Source organism: Neophocaena asiaeorientalis, unplaced genomic scaffold (genome assembly GCF_003031525.2).
Source record: "Neophocaena asiaeorientalis asiaeorientalis breed wild unplaced genomic scaffold, Neophocaena_asiaeorientalis_V1.1 scaffold196, whole genome shotgun sequence".
Taxonomy (NCBI): domain Eukaryota; kingdom Metazoa; phylum Chordata; class Mammalia; order Artiodactyla; family Phocoenidae; genus Neophocaena; species Neophocaena asiaeorientalis.
The window spans coordinates 4,631,388-4,651,664 of NW_020173929.1; the positions used below are offsets into that span (position 1 = coordinate 4,631,388).

The 20,277-nt window shown below is 39.2% G+C and overlaps 2 protein-coding genes across 5 annotated transcripts in view; one reads left to right on the forward strand and one right to left on the reverse strand.

Moving 5' to 3' along the window:
* Nucleotides 1-2,695: 2,695 nt before the first annotated feature.
* On the reverse strand, nucleotides 2,696-9,443 carry RAG2 (recombination activating 2). Its single transcript, XM_024752527.1, has 2 exons — nucleotides 9,318-9,443; nucleotides 2,696-4,883 (listed from the first exon to the last, which is right to left on the reverse strand). Exon 2 carries the CDS (start codon nucleotides 4,853-4,855, stop codon nucleotides 3,272-3,274), a length of 1,584 nt encoding a protein of 527 aa, XP_024608295.1. The 5' UTR covers nucleotides 4,856-4,883; nucleotides 9,318-9,443; the 3' UTR covers nucleotides 2,696-3,271.
* Nucleotides 5,188-20,277, forward strand: part of IFTAP (intraflagellar transport associated protein) — a 59,752-nt gene continuing 44,662 nt past the window's right edge. The window contains exon 1 of one of the 4 annotated variants that reach the window (XM_024752528.1): nucleotides 5,188-5,453. The gene's annotated coding sequence lies outside the window, so the exon portion shown is untranslated. Of the gene's footprint in view, nucleotides 5,454-5,724; nucleotides 5,761-8,915; nucleotides 8,939-20,277 lie in introns of those variants that run through there. The other 3 variants (XM_024752529.1, XM_024752530.1, XM_024752531.1) reach the window with 3 other exon arrangements.

Sequence of the window (20,277 nt, forward strand, 5' to 3'; positions counted from 1 at the left end):
TAGACCTTATAATACCTTGTGGTTAAGGCTGAGGTGCAACCCAGGAGTCATCTTCCAAGCTAACGTCAGGCCAGGTGGGAGTGTGGATGTTGAGAAGAAGCAGCTGGTGCGGCGGGACGATGACCCTAAGTACCAGATACTTCACCCTCACTCGTTCCTGCTCTTGACACCTCAGCATTCTATTTCTTCTAGAACTTGGAGAAAAAGTTGGGTGAACACAGAGAGCTCTAAATTTATTAAAGCTAAATTTCCAGCGCACAGTAAAAGGGATGCATAATGTAATGTGAGTTGATTTATAGAAAAATAGAGTTTTATTTCTTGTAGCTCTGAGTCTCTAAGCAGAGATTTGCAAGCATTACAGCTATTAAGGAGGTGATGGGGTTCAGAGGAGGCTTCCTGGAGGAGAAGCAGGTGTCTGAACTGGGATGTAAAGAGTGGATAGGAATGGGCCAGATGGACTAGGGTACTGGCAGGTGTTATAAAGTGCAGGAGGGAAGGTGTGTCCTGCAGAAGGAATGGGTTGCCCCAAAGCCCTGAGTACACGTGAAACAACTAGGGCTGCTCACCAGAAATGTTATCAGTTCAGCATTTTTGGAGACTGAGCACAAAGTGTGAAGAGAGTAGTAAAACAGAGAGGTAAGCAGTAGGGGACAGGTCAACATGATAGGAATGAAATTGTATGTGATTTTATTGTACTGATGAAAAACTGGGGGCCCTGCCCTGCTCACCTCTCCATGCTTATGCCACTCCTTGCTCCCCATGTTTACTATGTGCTCCCAAGACTGACGTTCTTTCAGTTCCTCAAACGTGACAAGCTTCATCTCACCCTTTAGACGAACTACTCCTTTTCCACTATGCTTTCCCTCCTCCTAACACATTGAACTCATTTGTACTTGTAGATGAGTAGAGTCCCTTAAAATAGTCACCCTGGAAAGCCATATACTTATTTATTGATATTATTCTTGTGTAAAGCGTTTTGGGACTTACCTTTAGCACTCATTTGTGAGGCATATCAGAAAACCCATTTTGTTATCTCAGACTTCATTTTTGGGCCTAAAGTGCCAATAATACTGAGAGTTACGCCCTACTAGACTTTGGACATTTGTCTGTTTCCAGAAACCAAATCCATCTCTAACTATTGAGTATCTTCAAAGGAATGAAACATAGGCTCTGACGGTGATTGAAAAGTGAGTCCTAGAAATGTTTTCGGCAAAAGCATTACATCATTGGGATAAGTGAATACTTTTCTAATGTGGTTCATTTGAAAGTTTGCATGTGCTTAGTAGAAAAAAACCCTTATTATCTTAAAATCACATCTGGTGGACTCATTGGTGAGATGACTTAAAAGACCTATTTTTATAAAAATTTATGGTAAGTAAAACCAAAGTACTTGCTCTTGACACACACACACACACACACACACACACACACACACAACAAAACAGCTATGCTAATGAGATCTGAGCTTGACTGTAGAACCCAGTGAGTTTATAACTGAATCACTCAGATTACCATATGTTGATCTCACTGATTACAAAACAAATATGGGTAATTAATTTTTAGCCACTTGGTCACTGAAGACAAGTCAAGATAAGAGAACGTATATAGTACTTGAGGGAATAACCCTTTTGAAGCCTGTGGAGGCTATCTCAGTTCCAACTTGTGCTACTTTCTACTAACAGATAAAAAATAAAACAGAGAGCTCCTGAGAAAATTAAACAGTATCATTTTGCCTGCAACTGGGTAACTACAAATGTTAATAATTGAAATAAATCAATATAAACAGAAGACATTTTCATATTTTATTAGTTTTATATAGGTGATGGAAACAACAAAAATCAAAACAATGGTACAGCAAATTATTCAAAAGGTATATTCATCAAGCAATTATTCAAAAGATATATTCATCAAGCAATATTACTGAAACAAAGTGAATATGATTTAATTTTTTCACATTAATTTCAATATCTGAAACATGGAACTATTAGCAGAAGAACTTCTGTTCCAGGATTTCATCTCCTGTATGGTTCATATTTCCCCTAAATTTGGCAATAAGAACTTATACACTGTGGACTCTTAGTGAAAATTGATGAATAAGAGGTTATGGTTTAAGCTCTTGGCTAAAGTGAAATACTTTTCCAGAAAAATATTCCAGGAGGGAAGACATTTGTATCTAAGGTCATCTAATTATCAATTGATAATGTGAAGCCTCAAAGTTAACAGTTCTTTTAATTTCAATTCTAGCAAGTATCTAATCGAAACTTAGCAAGCTCACTGATTTTGTAACTTTCATTGGCAGCAAACTCCACATATTAACTAGACTCATAAACACACATACATTTCTTTTTTCTCTTTTAAAATCATCTACCTGTTAACTTTATCAAATTCTCTAAACTTTTATTATTTGGGTAAGTAATCAATATTATTTGGGGAAATAACCTCTCCATGAGATTTATTTGGTGGTTCTTTCTTAGTGCCCTGTTTCGGAGAGCTAAGAAGCAGTGGACTGCCGTTTTCATTAAATCTCTCAAAGAATTGGTTCAAGTGCCTAGCTCCGGTTCATCATCTGTGGACCATATGATGGGGGGGGAATCCTTTGAAGAAAGTGCATGTGGATAGTTTGATAAAATGTAACAAACGATGTAGATTCTTTTTCTCTTCCTTCATGTCAATGGAGATTATTTATTTCTTCCTATCTATCTATCCACCTACCTACCTAGCTCCTCATAGTGTTTTCTGTACATGGGCATAGTCAAGTGGCCATCTTAGAGGTGTACAAAGAACATTTGTGTGGGATACAGGTGATTCAGCTTTAATTTTTGGTCAACTACCAAACTGCTATAGTTCACAAAATAATTCATTTAATTTCGTTGAGTGTTAGTTTTTTTACTGATTAAATTTGTTTTAACTGCTCTATGGATTATCTGTTATCAAAAGTCCTATAAGGGATATAAGCATAGCTCGATTATTATTACTGCTTCTGTGTTTAAGATTCCTTGAATAAAAAATTCAGGTCATAAATTCTCTTTAAGATAACTGAGTAAAATATTTTCAAAATATAGGTTATAGGTCCTGTATAGGTCTAAATACAATGACTGTAGTTAGAATTGTATTATAGGCACTTTTACCTGGCACTTCATTCATATAACTAAAAGAAAACATTAGACATTTTCAATAAACAAAAATAGGAACATAAATTTTATCATTGTTATGATTCTTTAAAATAGGTTTAAAATTTTGATGCACTTGAATCTGAAAGGCTCTTGTTGAACTAATCGAACAACCTTCTAAGAAAGGATTTCTTGGCAGGAGTAATAATTTTCCCAGAACCCTTTTTGTGGAGGGATTTCAGTGGAGGCTTTTTTAAGGGTAGAACTCTTTTGGGGGTTTGCAGTGCTCTTGCTATCTCCACATGCTCGTTGCAATAATATTTGTTGCTTCCTTCTGACAGATGGATGAGTGTGCTTTCTGCCAGATCCATACACTGGGCATGGACCCAATGCCCATCTCCATGAGAGCAGTAAATCATGGCAGGTTTGTTGAGCTCAGTTGAATAAAATGGTACCCAAGTGTTGATATCCACATCACAAGTACGGCAGCATGTAATCCAATAGCCCGTTTCAGACTCATCTTCCTCATCATCTTCATTATAGGTGTCAAATTCATCATCACCATCAAAACTATTTGCTTCTGCACTGAAACAAAATTCTTCTGAGTCTTCAAAAGGAGTGGAGTCCCCGGGGTCTTCCATTGATGTCTGACTATTTGTGAATGTTTTCTGATCTTCATTCACATCGTCTTCAGCACATTTCAACGTATAGAAATAGAATGCTTCTGAAACAACCTGTTTATTGTCTCCTGGTATGCCGAGGAAAATAGTTCCATTCCCCATGTTGCTTCCAAACCATATCTTGCTGTGCTTAATATCTGGGGTCCAATCTGGGGTTTCCATCTCACGAATTTCCATCTTGTTGTCCTCAAAAGAGATGATGTTGCAGACCATTCTTTTTTGATTTTCAAGCTGATAGCCACCAATGATAACAAATTCATCATTGCTTATTTGAGTCAGGATTGCACTGGAGACAGAGATTCCTCCTGGCATGACTGTGCAGTTCACAGCTGGGCTACCCAGAGGGAGATCAACCCTTATTCTGTATAGGTTGGCAGGGCGGATGTTATTGGCAAGTGAATGGCCTCCTAAAATATAAATGGTATCATTTCTGGCAATGGAGACGTGAAAAGATAGCCCATCCTGAAGTTCTGGAAGAACGTATGATGTAGAGCACCCAAATTCAAAATCCACCAAGAAAACATGGGGCAGGCAGTCAGCTACACTGTTCCATTTTTCTGTGGTTCTTTGGGCAGAAGGTATGTATGACCGTCCTCCAAAGAGAACACCCACACTTTTTCCGCGACTATACACCACATCAATGGAATGACCATACCTGCCTTCAGGAACATCTCCTACCAAGTCTTTCTCTGTGCAGCGAAAAGTAACTTTTTTGTTGTTCTTGCAAACAACAGACATGATATAAATCTTATCTGAAAGCTCATTGTTTGGTGTTTTCCCTCCATGGATGATGTACTGATGCTTTTCAGACTCTAAGTTGCCTTTGAATGTGCAAGTGGCTGGGTAACGAAGAGGAGGAAGGTAACAGGAGTCCTTAGAGAAAACTGCAGGCTTCAGTTTGAGATGGTTATGCTTTATATCAAAATGGAAAACTCCAGTGGGGCAGGACCTTTTGGGCCAGCCTTTTTGGCCAAAGAAGAAAACTTGCCCATCAAAATTCATTAATGAGAAGCCTGGTTGAATTAAGGCTATGTTATTACCGACTGTTACCATTTGTAGTGACATATTTTCTGATCGTGGATAGATCTTTTACCTGAAAGAATTACAAAATTTTTTTTGCCTTACTACATCCCTTCATATAAAATCACTGTGTTTAGATCCCCTCACACGTAAGAAGCATTTTAAGAAAAGAGCTGTCCCACAAGCTCGTAGTGGCCTGAATTCGCAAAATAGCAAAAATTCAGGCAGCTAGGTAAGCAAAGAGAAACAGAACCTTCCGGCTTAATACCATTCAAGAAGCTGGGACCCGTTTTAGACATGGACTAGCGTCCCTTAGACTTCTGGGAATTGTAGTCCTTTTCCCTTAAAGATTCGCCGCTTGCCAACAGAAAGAACGACATTTCCCAGAAATCTGTTCTCTATGGGATGCGTGGCTACGATAGTTTGTCTCTGTGGCTCCGCGAGAGCAGTCTGTCTGAATAAAGACGCAAAAAATGCGAAGTGACTAGATCGGAGCCAAGACGTAAAACTAGGGAAGAAGAGGTGAGAATGGCTGACGCAGACCCAACATCCAGGTTACGGGAAAGCTTCGGCACCGGGAGCGGCGTCAGGCTACCCCCGCCCGGGTGTTGTTGGAGCATCTCCTGGGGACTCTTATTAACAGGTGACCCAGTAGGAAGCAGGGCTGCTTGTGGCTAGAGCGGGGTTGCCTGGAAACCGCAGTCCGAAGAGACTCCCCGCCCAGGTGTCCTCACGGACTGCTTTGGAGCTTTGGAGCTCGACCCAAAATTGCACCCCCGGGCTTCCCTGGTGGCGCAGTGGTTGAGAGTTCGCCTGCCGATTCAGGGGACGCGGGTTCGTGCCCCCGTCCGGGAGGATCCCACATGCCGCGGAGCGGCTGGGCCCGTGAGCCACGGCCGCTGAGCTAGCGCGTCCGGAGCCTGTGCTCCACAACGGGAGAGGCCACAACAGTGAGAAAAAAAAATTGCACCCCCGGGCCTCCTTAGGTTAATGGGGCGGGGGTGTGACGGGGGCACAGAGAATAAAAAGCTATGACTATTTTGCGGAACCGAAAGATTAGTCTCTGAATACCTGGAGTGCAGGGGAGAATTTACCTCATGTTTTTTTACCACTCCTGTATTTAGTCATGGAAACACAGTAATGAGACTTTAGCGGGTACCCCGCCAGAGGCTATTTGTTTTCTCAGCTGCTCTTCCTCCGGTTTTTAGAGTTCTTTTAGGGATGCAGAGAAGTTTCCTAAACACCTCTCCTTCTCCCTTCCTCCCCCAGCCCCCACTCCTCCCTCTTTTTGGATAAGAAAATAGAGTTAGTGGCTGTTATTTCAAATCTCTCTTTCCAGCCCCAGAACCTTGGAAGTAATTAGTAATTCTGTTGTAAGCAGGCATTAAGCAAAGAGGTGCCAGAATTATTCAGAATGTAATATTTGTATGATTTTTTAAAACAGGTATTTACTAGATGGAGTAAGCTTGATAAGTTTTAATTTTTTTTTTTTTTTTTTTTGGGAGCAGGCTCAGCGGCCATGGCTCACGGGCCCAGCCGCTCCGCGGCATATGGGATCTTCCCTGACCGGGGCACGAACCCGCGTCTCCTGCATTGGCAGGCGGGCTCTCAACCACTGCGACACCAGGGGGGCCCGATAAATTTTAATTTTTAGAAAAATAATTACTTACCTTGGAGAGATGTCAGGAGCCTTAATGGGAAATGCACGCCCTGTTTGCAGAGTGAGGTCCTAGGCACTAAAGATTAAAGGAAACAAAATAGCACAGATTCCTTGACTTTTAAGAGTAAATTGTTAATATGCTTCAAAAACAGTATAAAACAGTGTCTGAGTATGGGCTCTGAAGGCTGACTGGCTGGATTCAAATCCTGGCTCTGTCACTTTACTGTGTGAACTTGGGCAAGTAATTTAACTTCTTTGTGTCTCAGTTTCCTCATCTGTAAAATGAACTAATGATTTTACCTACCTTACAGGTTGATGTAAGTTGTGATTAGTAAGTTAATACATGCAAAGCACTTTGGACAGGGCTTTATACACTGTAGGTCATAGCTGTGACGATTATGCTTGAACTTATAAAAAGTAAGGTTGTTAATGCAGTTACCTGCCAGTCATGGCAGATGATGTTTATAATGTTGGAGATGATTAGAAGGGCTTCAGGATCTGGGAATCTGGTTAGTGAGTGTAGACTGATAATTTTTTAGACTAGTGAGAATTGGATAAACATATACAACAGAGGAGTTGGTGGTAGGTTCAGTTTAAATAACAGGAAATATTTCATTCTTCTTGTTACCCTTTCTCTAACCCCTCATTAAATATGCGGACTCTGAAGTTGGAATGTCTGAGTCCAAATTTGGGCTCTAAAAGTTATTTGCTGTGTAACTATTTTGGGCAAGTTTTTTGTCTCTTTTTTTTATCTGCAAAATGGGGATAATATTAGTACCTATTCGTTATTTTTGAGAATAAATGGGGTGACACATGTAAATCACATAGCACATATGTGATCATATATGCTGGCACATAAGTATTGAAGAAATGTTAATTGATGCTGTAATTTATTTTTATTCCCCTTGCAAAGGTTCTTTGGACCGTGTGGAGTTTATGGTCAGTCTAATGAGATCTTGGTGGGGCTGTTTGCCTTGAAGATCAGGTGTAATTAATTGCTAATTATTCTCTTCTACTTATGTTTAGCTTACTTGGGAGACTCCTCAAGGTGTGATATTTTAATAATCATCTGTGGGTTATTAAACCAAGTGAGGAACTGGTGAATGAGAAGGATTATTACTAAGGTTATGAAAGCAAGCCTTTTTTTCCTCAGACCATGGTGGTTTGTAGGTTCAGCAACTTGCCTTGCTTATGAAATAACCTGGGCAAGTGTTTGATTTACTCGTGGCCTATCCAGGTATACATGAGAGAAGGCATCTGTGCAACTAAGAAAATGCTCCCCATAGGAACTGAAAGGAAGTACTCTTGGCGCTCAGTTTGGTAAAGGAAAACCATACGCGATTACACTCAGCACGACGTGTGATGATTTTTAGAGAGTTGCTCACGTTTGGGCTGAGGGAGCACCAAAGCCTGCTTGTTGTAAACACCTGTGAAGACCGTTATTGGGATAGAAAGCAAGCTCTACAGAGGTAATGGGTCCCAGATCCCAAGGGGTGACCATACAACAAGAACACTTGCTTTTAAATGGAAAATTAAAAATAAAATGTTTTCATTGTAGCCCACTGGCTTCATTTTAAAGTTCATAGGGATTTGGGCTTCTCATAAGTGAAAACACTGTTATTGTAGATTAAACAAATATTTTCTTGGGCAAGACATCAGGAATACTACCCCTTTTTGTAGCTTATTTTGGGTCACCAAAGATTTCTGACCTGTTCTCCCTTTGGTGCCCTGCTATTTGGCTCACCTCATAATTTCAGGGCCCTAAAAATAGTGGTGAAGTTGATTACTGTTAAGATGAATTACCTCTTCTTGTAACACAGTTCAAGAATCTGTGTATTTAATTTTTAGATTATTCATTTTAAACTATGGCCAGATGACTTATGTATTTAAAGAATGAACAAGAACATTGAAAGTGTTTTCACATTATTTTGCCGTACTTGTTTATTTTGCAGTTTTCCTTTACTAACTTAAATATGTCTTCACAGGAATAGACTATAGTATATTTTCCACGGTTTTACTATGACTCTATTCATCACATCTTGGTTTTTAAATGAGTTTTTAAAAGGTGACACTGGAACTAAAATAATCTACTGAAGTGGTTTTCTTTAAATAGGCCAGATAAACACAGGCAGATTTTGAAAAAAAAGACACTGTTCTTTGACCGAAAGAAGTTTCAAAGTCAACACATTAAAGGTTCTTTTTAAAGGTCAGAAATATAGGACCAATAACTTTATACAAGTCTCCCAACCCCATGCTAACATTCCTCAGCAGAGAGATTTTCATTTATTCACTGTGAAGCTAGGGCATAGTTGAGAATCAAAAAAAGGGCTAATGATGTAAGGTCTGGGTTTGTAGTTTCCTGTGTCTGAACTGACACTCTTTTCCTTCCAAAGGAAGCTACTGTACTCAGAAGCATTAAATCTTGCTGATCAGTGTTGCCCGTTTTCCTGATTGCTCCAAAAGAGCAGGTAACCTCGTGTAACTGCAGTCTTTTCATGTACAAATTAACACTCTCTTGCACGGTTAATCAGGTTTGAGGCATACAATGTTTGATTTTTTTGCTGGCAGTAAAACCAGGATTAGGTCTTCCTTCTGACACTTAGGCCAGAGAAGCATTTATGCACTAAGATTAAAATTTCAACACTGTTGCCACAGGAATAAAATCCTTGCAGCAGCCTGAGACCAGAAAGCCCCTCTCTTTCCAAATTCTACATCATCCCTTCCCCATCTGGACACCCAGTCCACCTGGAACTAACATACTGCTGAAGGGGGACATCTTTCCCTTAAAGTTGACAAACGTAGGCTCCCATATTTTAGCTCTGGTAGAAATGAAGTTATTGGACCTACCTGAAGGCCAGGGGCGCAGCTCACCCCTCTCTGAATCTTTGCCGCTAAACCAGGTATTAAATGTCAGCGCTTGGGGAAGATTCACTGACTGCTCACTCTGACCGTGGCCTGCAGAAGGATGACGGTAAAGAGAGTATGTATGTGTGCCTACAGATGTTCCAGTGAACACTGATCTAACGGGAGTAACTGACTGTGACCTTTTTTTTTTTCTTTAGATGGTTAAGGGAGATATCCAACCAGGGTGTACCCTCAAGATTTAACTGTTTCCTTACTGGTGAACAATGGAAACATAATCTATTATCTGTAAAGACCAAAAAAACCACAAAAAACTGGTAAAATCCTGATATATTAAAAACATTTTAGAATGTTTAATATGTTTATTAAATGTTTATTTAAACACTTAATAAACATTAATAATATAATAATGTTTATATAATTAATAAACAATAATAATGTTTATTATTTAAACATTAATATTTAATGTTTAAATAATTAACATTATTTTAAAAATACTGTATGATTCGAATGGGAAATTGTTTTTACTAAAGCAGAGACTACTAATACGAATGTCAGTTATTTTGACCGTGAATTGCTCCTCAGTGGTCTCATTTTCTTTAATGCAAGGCTCAGAAGGAGTTCTGATTATGGGAGGCCTACCACCAACTTTGTGTCAGGGAACTGCTGTGTAATATTGTATAGTGGAATGATTAAGAAAATGGGCTTTACAGTCAAGCTGACCTGGTTTTCTCTGCCAGCTTTGCCATTTTCCAGGTGGAGTCATCTTAATCCTTAAGCCTCTTTTTCCCACCTCTGAAATGGGGATAGAAATATTTATGTCAAAAGATTGTTGCAAAAAGACTAAATGAGATAAAGTCTTTGAAGTACTCAGCCAAGGAAAATATTCCACAGTGGTCTTAAAAACTATGATAGTAGCCTCCCCATTCCCACTCCAAAGTTTCATAATCAAAGGAAGAATAAACCAAAAGGTTGAGAACAGATGTAAAAGCTGACTTAATTTTTTTTAATGGACCTAAGTTTTTAGAGCAGTTTTAGGTTCGCAGTAAAATTGTGTGGAAGGTACAGAGGGTTCCCATATACCTCGTGCCCCCCACTCACTCATAGCCTCCCTCATTACCAACATCTCCCACCAGAGGTACATTTGTTACAATCGATGAACCTACATTGACACACTATTATCACCCAAAGTTACATTAACATTCACTCTTGGTGTTGTACATTCGATGGCTTTGGACAAATGTATAATGGCATGTATCTACTATTATAGTATCATGCAGAATAATTTCACTGCCCTAAAAAGTTTCTGTGCACCACCTATTTGTTGCTCCCTCCCCTCAATCCATGGTAACCACTGATCTTTTTACTGTTTCCATAGTTTTGCATACTCCAGAATGTCATATAGTTTTCAGATTGGCTTCTTTCACTTAGTAATATACATTTAAGTTTCCTCCTAGTCTTTTTATGACTCGATAGCTCATTTCTTTTTAGCTCTGAATAATATTCCATTGTCTGGATATTCCACAGTTTATCTATTGTATTTTCCTACTGAAGGACATCTTGGTTGCTTTCAGGTTTTGGCAATTATGAATAAAGCTGCTGTAAACATCCATGTGCAGGTTTTTGTGTGGACATAAGTTTTCAACTCCTTTGGGTAAATACCAAGGAGCACTACTGATAATTCATATGGTAAGAGGATGTTTAGTTGTGTTAGAAACCTCCAAACTGTCTTCCAAAGTGGCCGTATGATTTTGCATAACCACCACCGATGAATGAGAGTTCATGTTGCCGTACATCCTAGCCAGCAGTCGGTGTTGTCAGTGTTCTGGATTTTGGCCATTCTAATAGGTGTGTAGTAGTTATCTTGTTTTAATTTTCATTTTCCTAATGACATATGCGGAGCATCTTTTCATTTGCTTATTTGTCATCTCTATGTCTTCTTTAGTGAGGTGTCTAGTAAGGCATTTGGTCCATTTTTTAATCAAGTTGTTTGTCTTCTTATTATTGTATTTTAAGAGTTCTATGTATATTTTGGATAACGGTTCTTTACCAGATGTGTCTTTTGCAAGTATTCTCTGCTATCATGTGGCTTTTCTTTTCATTCTCTTGTCAGTGTCTTTTGTTATTTTATTTTTTTATAGTTTTATTTATTTATTTATTCGGCTGCGTTGGGTCTTCATTGCTGTGCACGGGCTTTCTCTAGTTGCGGTGAGCGGGGGCTACTCTGTTGTAGCGGGCTTTTTGTGGTGGTTTCTCTTGTTGTGGAGCACGGGCTCTAAGTGCGCAGGCTTCAGTAGTTGCAGCACACAGCCTCAGTAGTTGCAGCACGCGGGCCCTAGAGCTCACGGGCTTCAGTAGTTGTCGCACGTGGGCTTCAGTAGTTGTGGCTCATGGGCTCTAGAGCACAGGCTCAGGAGTTGTGGTACACGGGCTTAGTTGCTCTGTGGCATGTGGGATCTTCCCAGACCAGGGATCGAACCCATGTCCCCTGAATTGGCAGGCAGATTCTTAACCACTGTGCCACCAGGGAAGTCCTGTTAGTGTCTTTTGGAGAGCATAAGTTTTTAATTTTTATGAAGTTCAGCTTATCAATTATTTCCGTCATGGATCGTGCCTTTACTGTTACATCTAAAACGTCATTGCCATACCCAAGGTCATCTAGGTTTTCTTCTATGTTATCTTCTAGGAGTTTTATAATTTTTGTTGTTAACACTTAGGTCTGTGATCCACTCTGAGTTAATTCTTGTGAAGGGTATAAAGTCTGTGTGTAGATTCCTGTTTTTGCATGTGGATGTCCAGTTGTTCCAGAACCCTTTGTTGAAAAGACTGTCTTTGCTCCATTGTATTGCCTTTCCTCCTTGGTCAAAGATCAGTTAGCTATACTTATGTGGGTCTATTTCTGGGTTCTCTGTTCTGTTCCATTAATCTATTTGTATATTCTTTCACCGCTACCACACTGTCTTGATTACTGTAGCTGACCTAATTTTAAACAATTCGTTAAAAACAGTTACATCAAGAAAAATATATACCATTTATTAAGCCCACTTCCTGACCATAAAACTTTTCATTTCTTTGTGCTCTATTCTAATTTTTATCCAAATGTATACATATTTTTACTTAGTTATGATAAGAATGTATTTAAATTTTATCTTTTTAATGTAACATTATTTCATATATACTATGAAATGTATATTTTATTTCCAAAATTTTTAATAGTTGCCTAAAATTCCATTAAGTAAATATATCTGGCCATTCAGTATTGTTGGTCATTTAATCAGGTTCTGTGTGGCTTAGATGATAGAATGCAGGGATCAGAGGTAGACAGATTTGGAGTTGGGTCTTAGTTCTGCCACTTACTAGCTGAATGGCCTTTTTGACCTTCAATTTCCTTATCTCTAAAACAGGGACGACACCTGCCTTACTGGGAGGATTAATGGATATAAACTGTCTGTTATAAAGAGTGTACTCAGTAGATCTTGTGTAATGATGATGGTGCCATAAATATATTTGTGTAAGTGAAGGTTTTCATTTTTTGCCAAATTTTAGGATATATTTTCAGGGTTGACTTTTAAAAAACTGACAAGTAGCTCAGTTGTTTGGCTGATTCTTGGCATTTGGAATGTTGGTCCATGCCTTAAAAAAGTGTCATCATCTCTTCTGTTACTTCCATGATGACTTTTTTTTCTTTGTCTGCAAAAGAGTATTGGGTTATTTCTCTAACCTATTTATGGTGTTGTATAATGATTATGGCACTTGAAATTCCAGCATCAGTGACAGCTCTTATAAAATTGACATATTGGTTATCTCCACAGTAAATATAAAGTAAGAAATGCAACCTAGAAACCAGGGGTAGGTTTAGGTAAGTATTTTAGCCTTTGCATTCTACTAACACCAGAAAACAGGCAGTTTTTTGCTAAATGGGTTAGTTGTCTCCTAAAGAGACTGGAAATTAGCAACATATTTGGAAATGGATTTTTAAACCCTGAGCCCTTGCCACACATTAAGAGAGCATTAGACTCGCAGTGAGCTCCTTCAGAGCTCCCCGTCTACCAGAGTCCTCAGCATAGAAACTAAATGTGAAGCCATGAACAATATTTATTGAGTATCCACTATGTATAGAGTCATGCGGAGAATTAGGAAAAAAAAATCACAGACTCAGCTCTTGCCCTTAAGGAACACGCATGATAGCAGGATGAAGCAACTTTTTGATTGAGGATAAACATGTTTTACATTCTTTCTATGCTCACCCTTTGTTAAAAGTTCACCAAGAAATCACAGTTATAGGGGCAGAGTCAAATTCCTACCGAAATATATGGATTTCTCGTGCCTTAAGTCCAAAGACTATGGACAATTAAAGAATACAAGTCAGTGTCATCACAGAGTAGAATAAGTTTTATTCCACAGAGGAGATAAAAAACTTAGTAATGGGATATACTGACATAGTAATTAAATGAAAAGGAAGCATAATTGGAGAAAAATAGAACGTCAGAGATGGAAGACAGCTTCAAGTCCAGTCCCCTTATACCTACATTCAAACTGCTTAAGGCCAGAAAAGTTAGATAACTTGAAAGGGTAACATAGCTGCAGGGGTGTGTGTACATGGTGGGTGGAGGAGGGCAGGGGAGGAGCACAGTTTTGTGAACTCATGACAGTGTTTCTTAAGAAGTGCAGTGACCTCTCAAGCATTTCCATCCCCATCGTATAAATGGAGAAAAAACTTAAATGACATTGTTGCTCAATGGGTTAGCAAGTGTTTGAAATGAGGTCAGTGGCAGCTTCTCATAGCATTCAAATAGGCATAGACAGGGCTTCCCTGGTGGCGCAGTGGTTGAGAGTCCGCCTGCCGATGCATGGGACACGGGTTCTTGCCCCGGTCCGGGAAGATCCCACATGGCGCGGAGCGGTGGGGCCTGTGAGCCATGGCTGCTGAGCCTGCGCGTCCGGAGCCTGTACTCCGCAACGGGAGAGGCCCGCGTACCAAAAAAAAAAAAAAAGGCATAGACAATTTTTACTTCTTTAATAAGTGGCTGATTTTTCAGGAAATAATGTAAATAGTGTGGGAAAGGGAGATGTTTGGCTTGTTGAATGAATCCCATGATAGAAGCCACAACTGAAACTAGCCAAGAGGAGAAAAGAGGAAGGAAAAGGAAACGTATAGAAGGAAGCAATCTACAGTTAGTATGATGGGTTGTCAAGAGAAGAATGTGACAAGGGACTTGTCATTTTTTATTTAAAGTAATGAATTAAATACAGCCACCTGACCAGAATGTTCCGTGATGTAAGGTGGACACTTAGTTGTAAAACAAAATGGAGCAAAATTTCAGAGGTGTTTTACAATGTTGTACTAGAAAGAAAATGCACTTAAAATTTTTATTCTTAGAGAAGGAGGGAATTTGTGTATGTTAATTTCTACCTTTGAGTATAGAAACCATGATGGCAAAAAGAAATTGTTTTTATGTTGGTGTGTGTGTATGTTATGTGGTGTACATCAAGGCAAAATTGCAAATAAAATGCTGAGAGAAATTGGAAGCTAGGGAAGCGCTGTATTACTTCTTAAGGCCCATTTATTATTCCATGGTCATAGGAATTTAGAATCAAAAATAGCTGAGAAATATATTTTAAAATCTTATTTCTTTTAAGATAACGTCAGATGAAAAGGTCAGCTTTATTTGCAAGATCTGGCATTTCAAAACACTTGGAAATGAATTCCTAAAAGCAGAGTTGATTTAGTTTGGCTGGTCTACACCTGCTCCTAACTAACTGTGCAGGTGTTGCTTTAAAGCAGGCTTTCTGGTTTTGTGAAAGTGCTGTGCACTGTGCCTGTGGCCGACAGGCTCCGGAGCTGGAGAAAAAGGGATGATTTTAATTGAGAGTAGATGCCTTTGTGTCACAGTAGTTATGCAGTACAGATAAAATGAGCAATAATGGGACATTGCGTCCCATGGGAAGGTGGGATTACAATTGAGCTAATAAATCTTTTATGATTGAAATCTTATTGCGTGATTATAGAGCTCTAAAGTTAACTTAGAAACTCTACTGCCTTATGGATTCACAGCTTTATCAGGGGCCTTGAAAAAATGTTCACTGAAAAACACTGTTACTGTCTGTAACTCACTGAGGTAGTTGATCACATTTCTGAGGCTAGGAGATCAGTTTTGAATAAGATTGAAATGTGTGTATTGTACATTTTTCTTGATAAAATGTATTAGTCTAGAGGTCAGTTAATATGCTTGTAGGAGTTTTGTTAGGGGGTGAAGGTAGGGTATTGACTTGTGATTACACGACTCTTAAATTTTTCAAAAAAGCAAATTAAGAAACAAAAAATGGTAGTGAAAAGGTATCTTTCTGCTTTCAAAAACAATGGATTTTCTGAAATTTGTCTTATGGGTATATCCTTCAGCTTCCATGTCCACAGGTAATTTGCTTTTTAAAAAAACAATAGGGAGTGAGCAGGGAGAGGCAGTTCTGAATGCTTAACTGTTTGCATTTTTGTTTAATGGAATTAATAACTGTGTAGTTGAAAACAGTCTAATAGTTGACCTGCCTCAGTGAGTCAATGCAGACGTTTCTGGGTTGACTTAAACAGCTTGGAGGAAGAGTATATTTTGGGGAAATAAAATTGATTTTATACAATCTGCTGATGAACAACAGGGCTTAATGAATGATAGCCTCAAGAAACCCCATTGCAGTAACTTGGATGGATGATCAGGAAAGGGGGGAAGCAAATTTTTCAAGAGGAAAGTTTCTGCTCAAACATGTAATTTCATAGATCAGTATTATTCCCATCCTCCAGAGCTTTCTGCAAGAGGAAAACAATCAACACGCCTGAGTTCCAACATTTCTTGGTAAACTTTTACTGGGTGTCTTCTCTTTCTCTTTTCCTTAAGGTGAGATCTTTTGTCAAGGAAAGAGTAAAACAAAGACATGCGTACTTCTGAGACCTCTGCACAGATGACAATACACAACTTCTGTCTTCTAAAGCTTTGTAATCAATGTTCAGCCCTAAGCCTCTCCTGCCTCCCACAAATGCTTTCCATAATATTCACTGCAGAGGCTTGTACCTAGGGGAGTTTATATGGAAGTCCAGAGGCTTATACTGTCAACTTTTTCGGTGATAATGGAGAATTCCATGCTTTTTAACGTATTAAAAAGGGCTTGTTGGGAGAAGCTTATAAATTGGAATGCTGTGTATTCTTAGATGCTAGAATGTATGTCTTTATCTCATCCTGATAAACTGTAAAGGACCTTAGCTCCTCTTCTGTTTTTAAGGTGTTTTGTATTTATGCCTTCCTCTTTTCCTTTGTTTTCTTGTTCCTACTGGTAGATGTCTAAAACAATGGTATGTATGCATATGTGTCTGTGTGTGTGTGTGCTTTGTCTCAAGATGTTTTGTATGTTATTGGGGTACAGAATGTGCTTGTAGTCAGATGCATGGATACATCCAACCAGGGTGAGATTGCTGCCTGCTGTTTAAGTTCCTGATGACTTTGTGTATGCCTTACATGTCATAATCAAGAACATCTCATTACTGTTTATGACACGAGAACCACATAATGCTGCTCATCAATAGAGTCATTAGTTGACAAAAACCTCACTTACAGTTTCTTTACCAGATTCCTTTATTTGTTCTCTGTGATTGGACTAGATGACCTTTAGGTTTCTCTCAACTCTGAGAATCTTTGGCAATTTCTGTCCTTGGATTTCGTACTCCTTAATATGATCTAAGCGACATAAAAAGTATTATAGGATGCAAAATAGTTGTTGTTCAGTCAAGGCAGAAGCCATCAGTTCACACCGGGTCTCTTCTATCATGTCAATAAATCTATACCCGTACAGTATAATTTGGTCTTTTGAGATTTGTCCATTTTCCAAAGTATAAAAGGAGACCTAGCCTTTGAAGTCTCAAGGTTGATGGTTTCATTCCTCAGGCTAGATGAATTCTTTTTAAAATATCCCATTTTATGTTTCACACAGCAGGAGCTTCTTATTAAGAAGAACTATGAGAATTTGAGAATGTGGGCTTTGATAGCCCCTGCACAACTCTTTAAAAATGTGTTATTATTTATTACTTTCAAGCATCAGTGGTAAACCTCACAATTTAAAAAAACACACACAAACGTTTTTGCAGACGTACACCTTTCTGTGCTGTTAGAAAGCAGGTTACGTACTTTGAGAGGACACTAGCTCAGGGTGACTTGTTTCTTAAGGCTTATCACGCTCGCCTCTGACAGTTGTGTTTTGTTTAGCTAAGTCTCATGAAGCAGGGACCTGAAGATAAGCATCAAAGATATGCTACAGAGGGCTGCCCTGGTGGGACAGTGGTTGAGAGTCCGCGTGCCGATGCAGGGGACACGGGTTCGTGCCCCGGTCTGGGAAGATCCCACATGCCGCGGAGCGGCTGGGTCCGTGAGCCATGGCCGCTGAGCCTGCGCATCCGGAGCCTGTGCTCCGCAACGGGAGAGGCCACAGCAGTGAGAGGCCCGCGTACCGCAAGAAAAAAAAAAAAGATATGCTACAGCAATGGTGATAATTCCACATACCAAATTTTATAATAATGTCTGTAGAGGAGCAGGTACCCTTTACAGGGACCTTCCTGGGACAGACACCCCCCTCCCCACCCCATGTCCTCTGCCTGCCTCTTGTTTGTAAAAAGGCCCTAGTCTCCTAGATCTTCACTGAGTTCCAAAGAGCAGATTCAAACAGCTACTAACTAGGGAAGTGAGGGAATGTACAAACAAAGGAAGAACAAGCCCAACTTAATTTTTTTCATGATTGTTATCTTAAACCAATTTCTTGATTTATGACCCCAAACTGTTGAGATAATGTCCTGTGGGTTCAACCAGCTGGCCCCAAGTGGACCTGAACTTGATGACACCGGAAGATCAATTAAAAACTGAAACTCCTAAACCATCACGGAGGCTCTGAGTACATAATACAATGTTGCAACCATTGCTTTTCCTCTCTCCTAGAAAAAGTTACAAAAGACAGACGTCCCTGCTATTCCATAGCAATGGAATGAAGGGTTGACAGTGGGGAATTACAGCCATGGCATCAGCTCCTGAATAAAGCAACTTTTCCGTTTTCACCAACACTTGTCTCTCAAGTATTGGTCTTTCCAGCAGCGAGCAGTCAAACTTGGGTTCAGTACCAGCCTCATCTAGTTACCTGTCCTTTCAGAGAGCAGGTGACACTAACCGGCTTGAGTGGTCGTTAGTTTCGTTATTTGTTAGTAAGAAAGGGGACTCCAGGAAGGTTATGTGACTTTCTTGCTAGCTCCCAGTGACTCAGTAAGAAGAGAGCCGTGTTCCTAAGGAAGCTTGTGGTCTCCCTGTGAAGTTCAGTAGTCCAAGCAGAGCAATACATCTTCCTAGTGGTTCTTCTGGGTGCTCTGACTGTGAAAGTGTTACTTCTGATTTACCAGTGGGCGTTGTTATACATTTAGTTTTAATTATCATCACAATATGCTCTGGGTCTTTTATGTGGAGCTTTAAGCCTTAAAACAAAACACCAAACCAAAACAAAGAATCTTGTTGTCCAAGCATGTGTCTCTCTCTCTCTCTTCCTTTTTCTGTTTTAGAAAAGTACTTTATGGTAAAAACACAAACTAATGTGAAAGGTAACTGACAAAGCATTGCTTCCTTCTAGAAAACCACTAGGATTTGCATAAACCACTTGACTGTCTGGTAAATGATTATCTGCTCTGTCAGTCTCTGGGGACTTTTAACATGAGGTTATTTATATTTTTATAGATAAGGAAAGTTCTAAATTTGAAGGTGGATATCTGTTAAACTCTCTAAACAATGACAGCTTGTAAAACTGGATTTTCCAAAAGTCTTTAAAAAGTCAGTAAAAACATAACCTCTCCTGTATTCTGGTAACCACATGAATAAAATTAAAGGCATTGAAAGATTTTGAATTTGTGCTGTGTACAGCCTGTTGATTGTTTGCCTTTTAGTAAAACTGAGATGTGTTAAGGCTAAATACTCAAAATACACCAATTTGAGAATTGCAAAGGAAGTTTAAAGGAATTTCTATTATCACCCTTAAAGCACCCACGAGAAGGCATTTACAGCAATATAAAATACAACCTGGCTGCTTCTGTTTGATATTTTGCCTGTAGAAGTAGATTACCTGAGAAGCCTTGAGAAAGAGATTGGTATAATACAGTGTTGGAATCTTGCTGGGATGCACTTCTGGAAGAGCAGGAGTTTTTGTAATTAAGTACACGTCCTACTGATAGTAAAATAATAGCCACCTTTGAATTTATCATTATTTATTATTTAGCAACTGCAAGCGTAATATATTAAACTATGGGTTGCTGAAGCCTGGCGGTATTATAGGTAAATTTGCATACACTGTAACTGGTACTTTTTCCTATATCTAATTTTCAGGTACAAATAGCTTGAAACAGTTTCTTTCATTTTGGGTTGGCACATAGCTACACTTTTTATTTTCACTTGGACTTCTACAATACCATGTTTTATCTAGGGTTGTAATGCATCACGAATTCTCTTGATTGATCTTTGGGTAATATTAGTACCTTCAGAGTCAAAGGGGTCACAGTCAAAACATATCTTCATGTAGACAAAGGACAGAATACTAAGACTGATCCATTATCATCATCATCATCACGGCTAACATTTCTTGAGGTCCCATGTATATTCATCTAATCCTCATAGCAATCTTGGGAGGTTCTTGTAGCTTCGCAATTCCAGTTTAAAACCCTTGGGGTCAGATGTCTTTCAGAATTCAGAAGTTTAGAAAGGTAGTCAGGGTAAATGCCACGTATTACAGAAAATCTCCAGTGGGATCAGGAAAGCACCTCAAAAGCAAGCCCATTAGTATTTTTTCAGGGAAGCATATGAATAGTTATACTTTCTAAACAGAATAAATAAAAGTCATAAACACTTTCATATTAATTCAGGTCAGGTCTTGCCACTAGGTG

Coding starts and splice junctions, on each gene's coding strand:
- RAG2 (XM_024752527.1), bottom strand. CDS start 4,855: ATGTCACTACAAATGGTAACAGTCGGTAATAACATAGCCTTAATTCAA.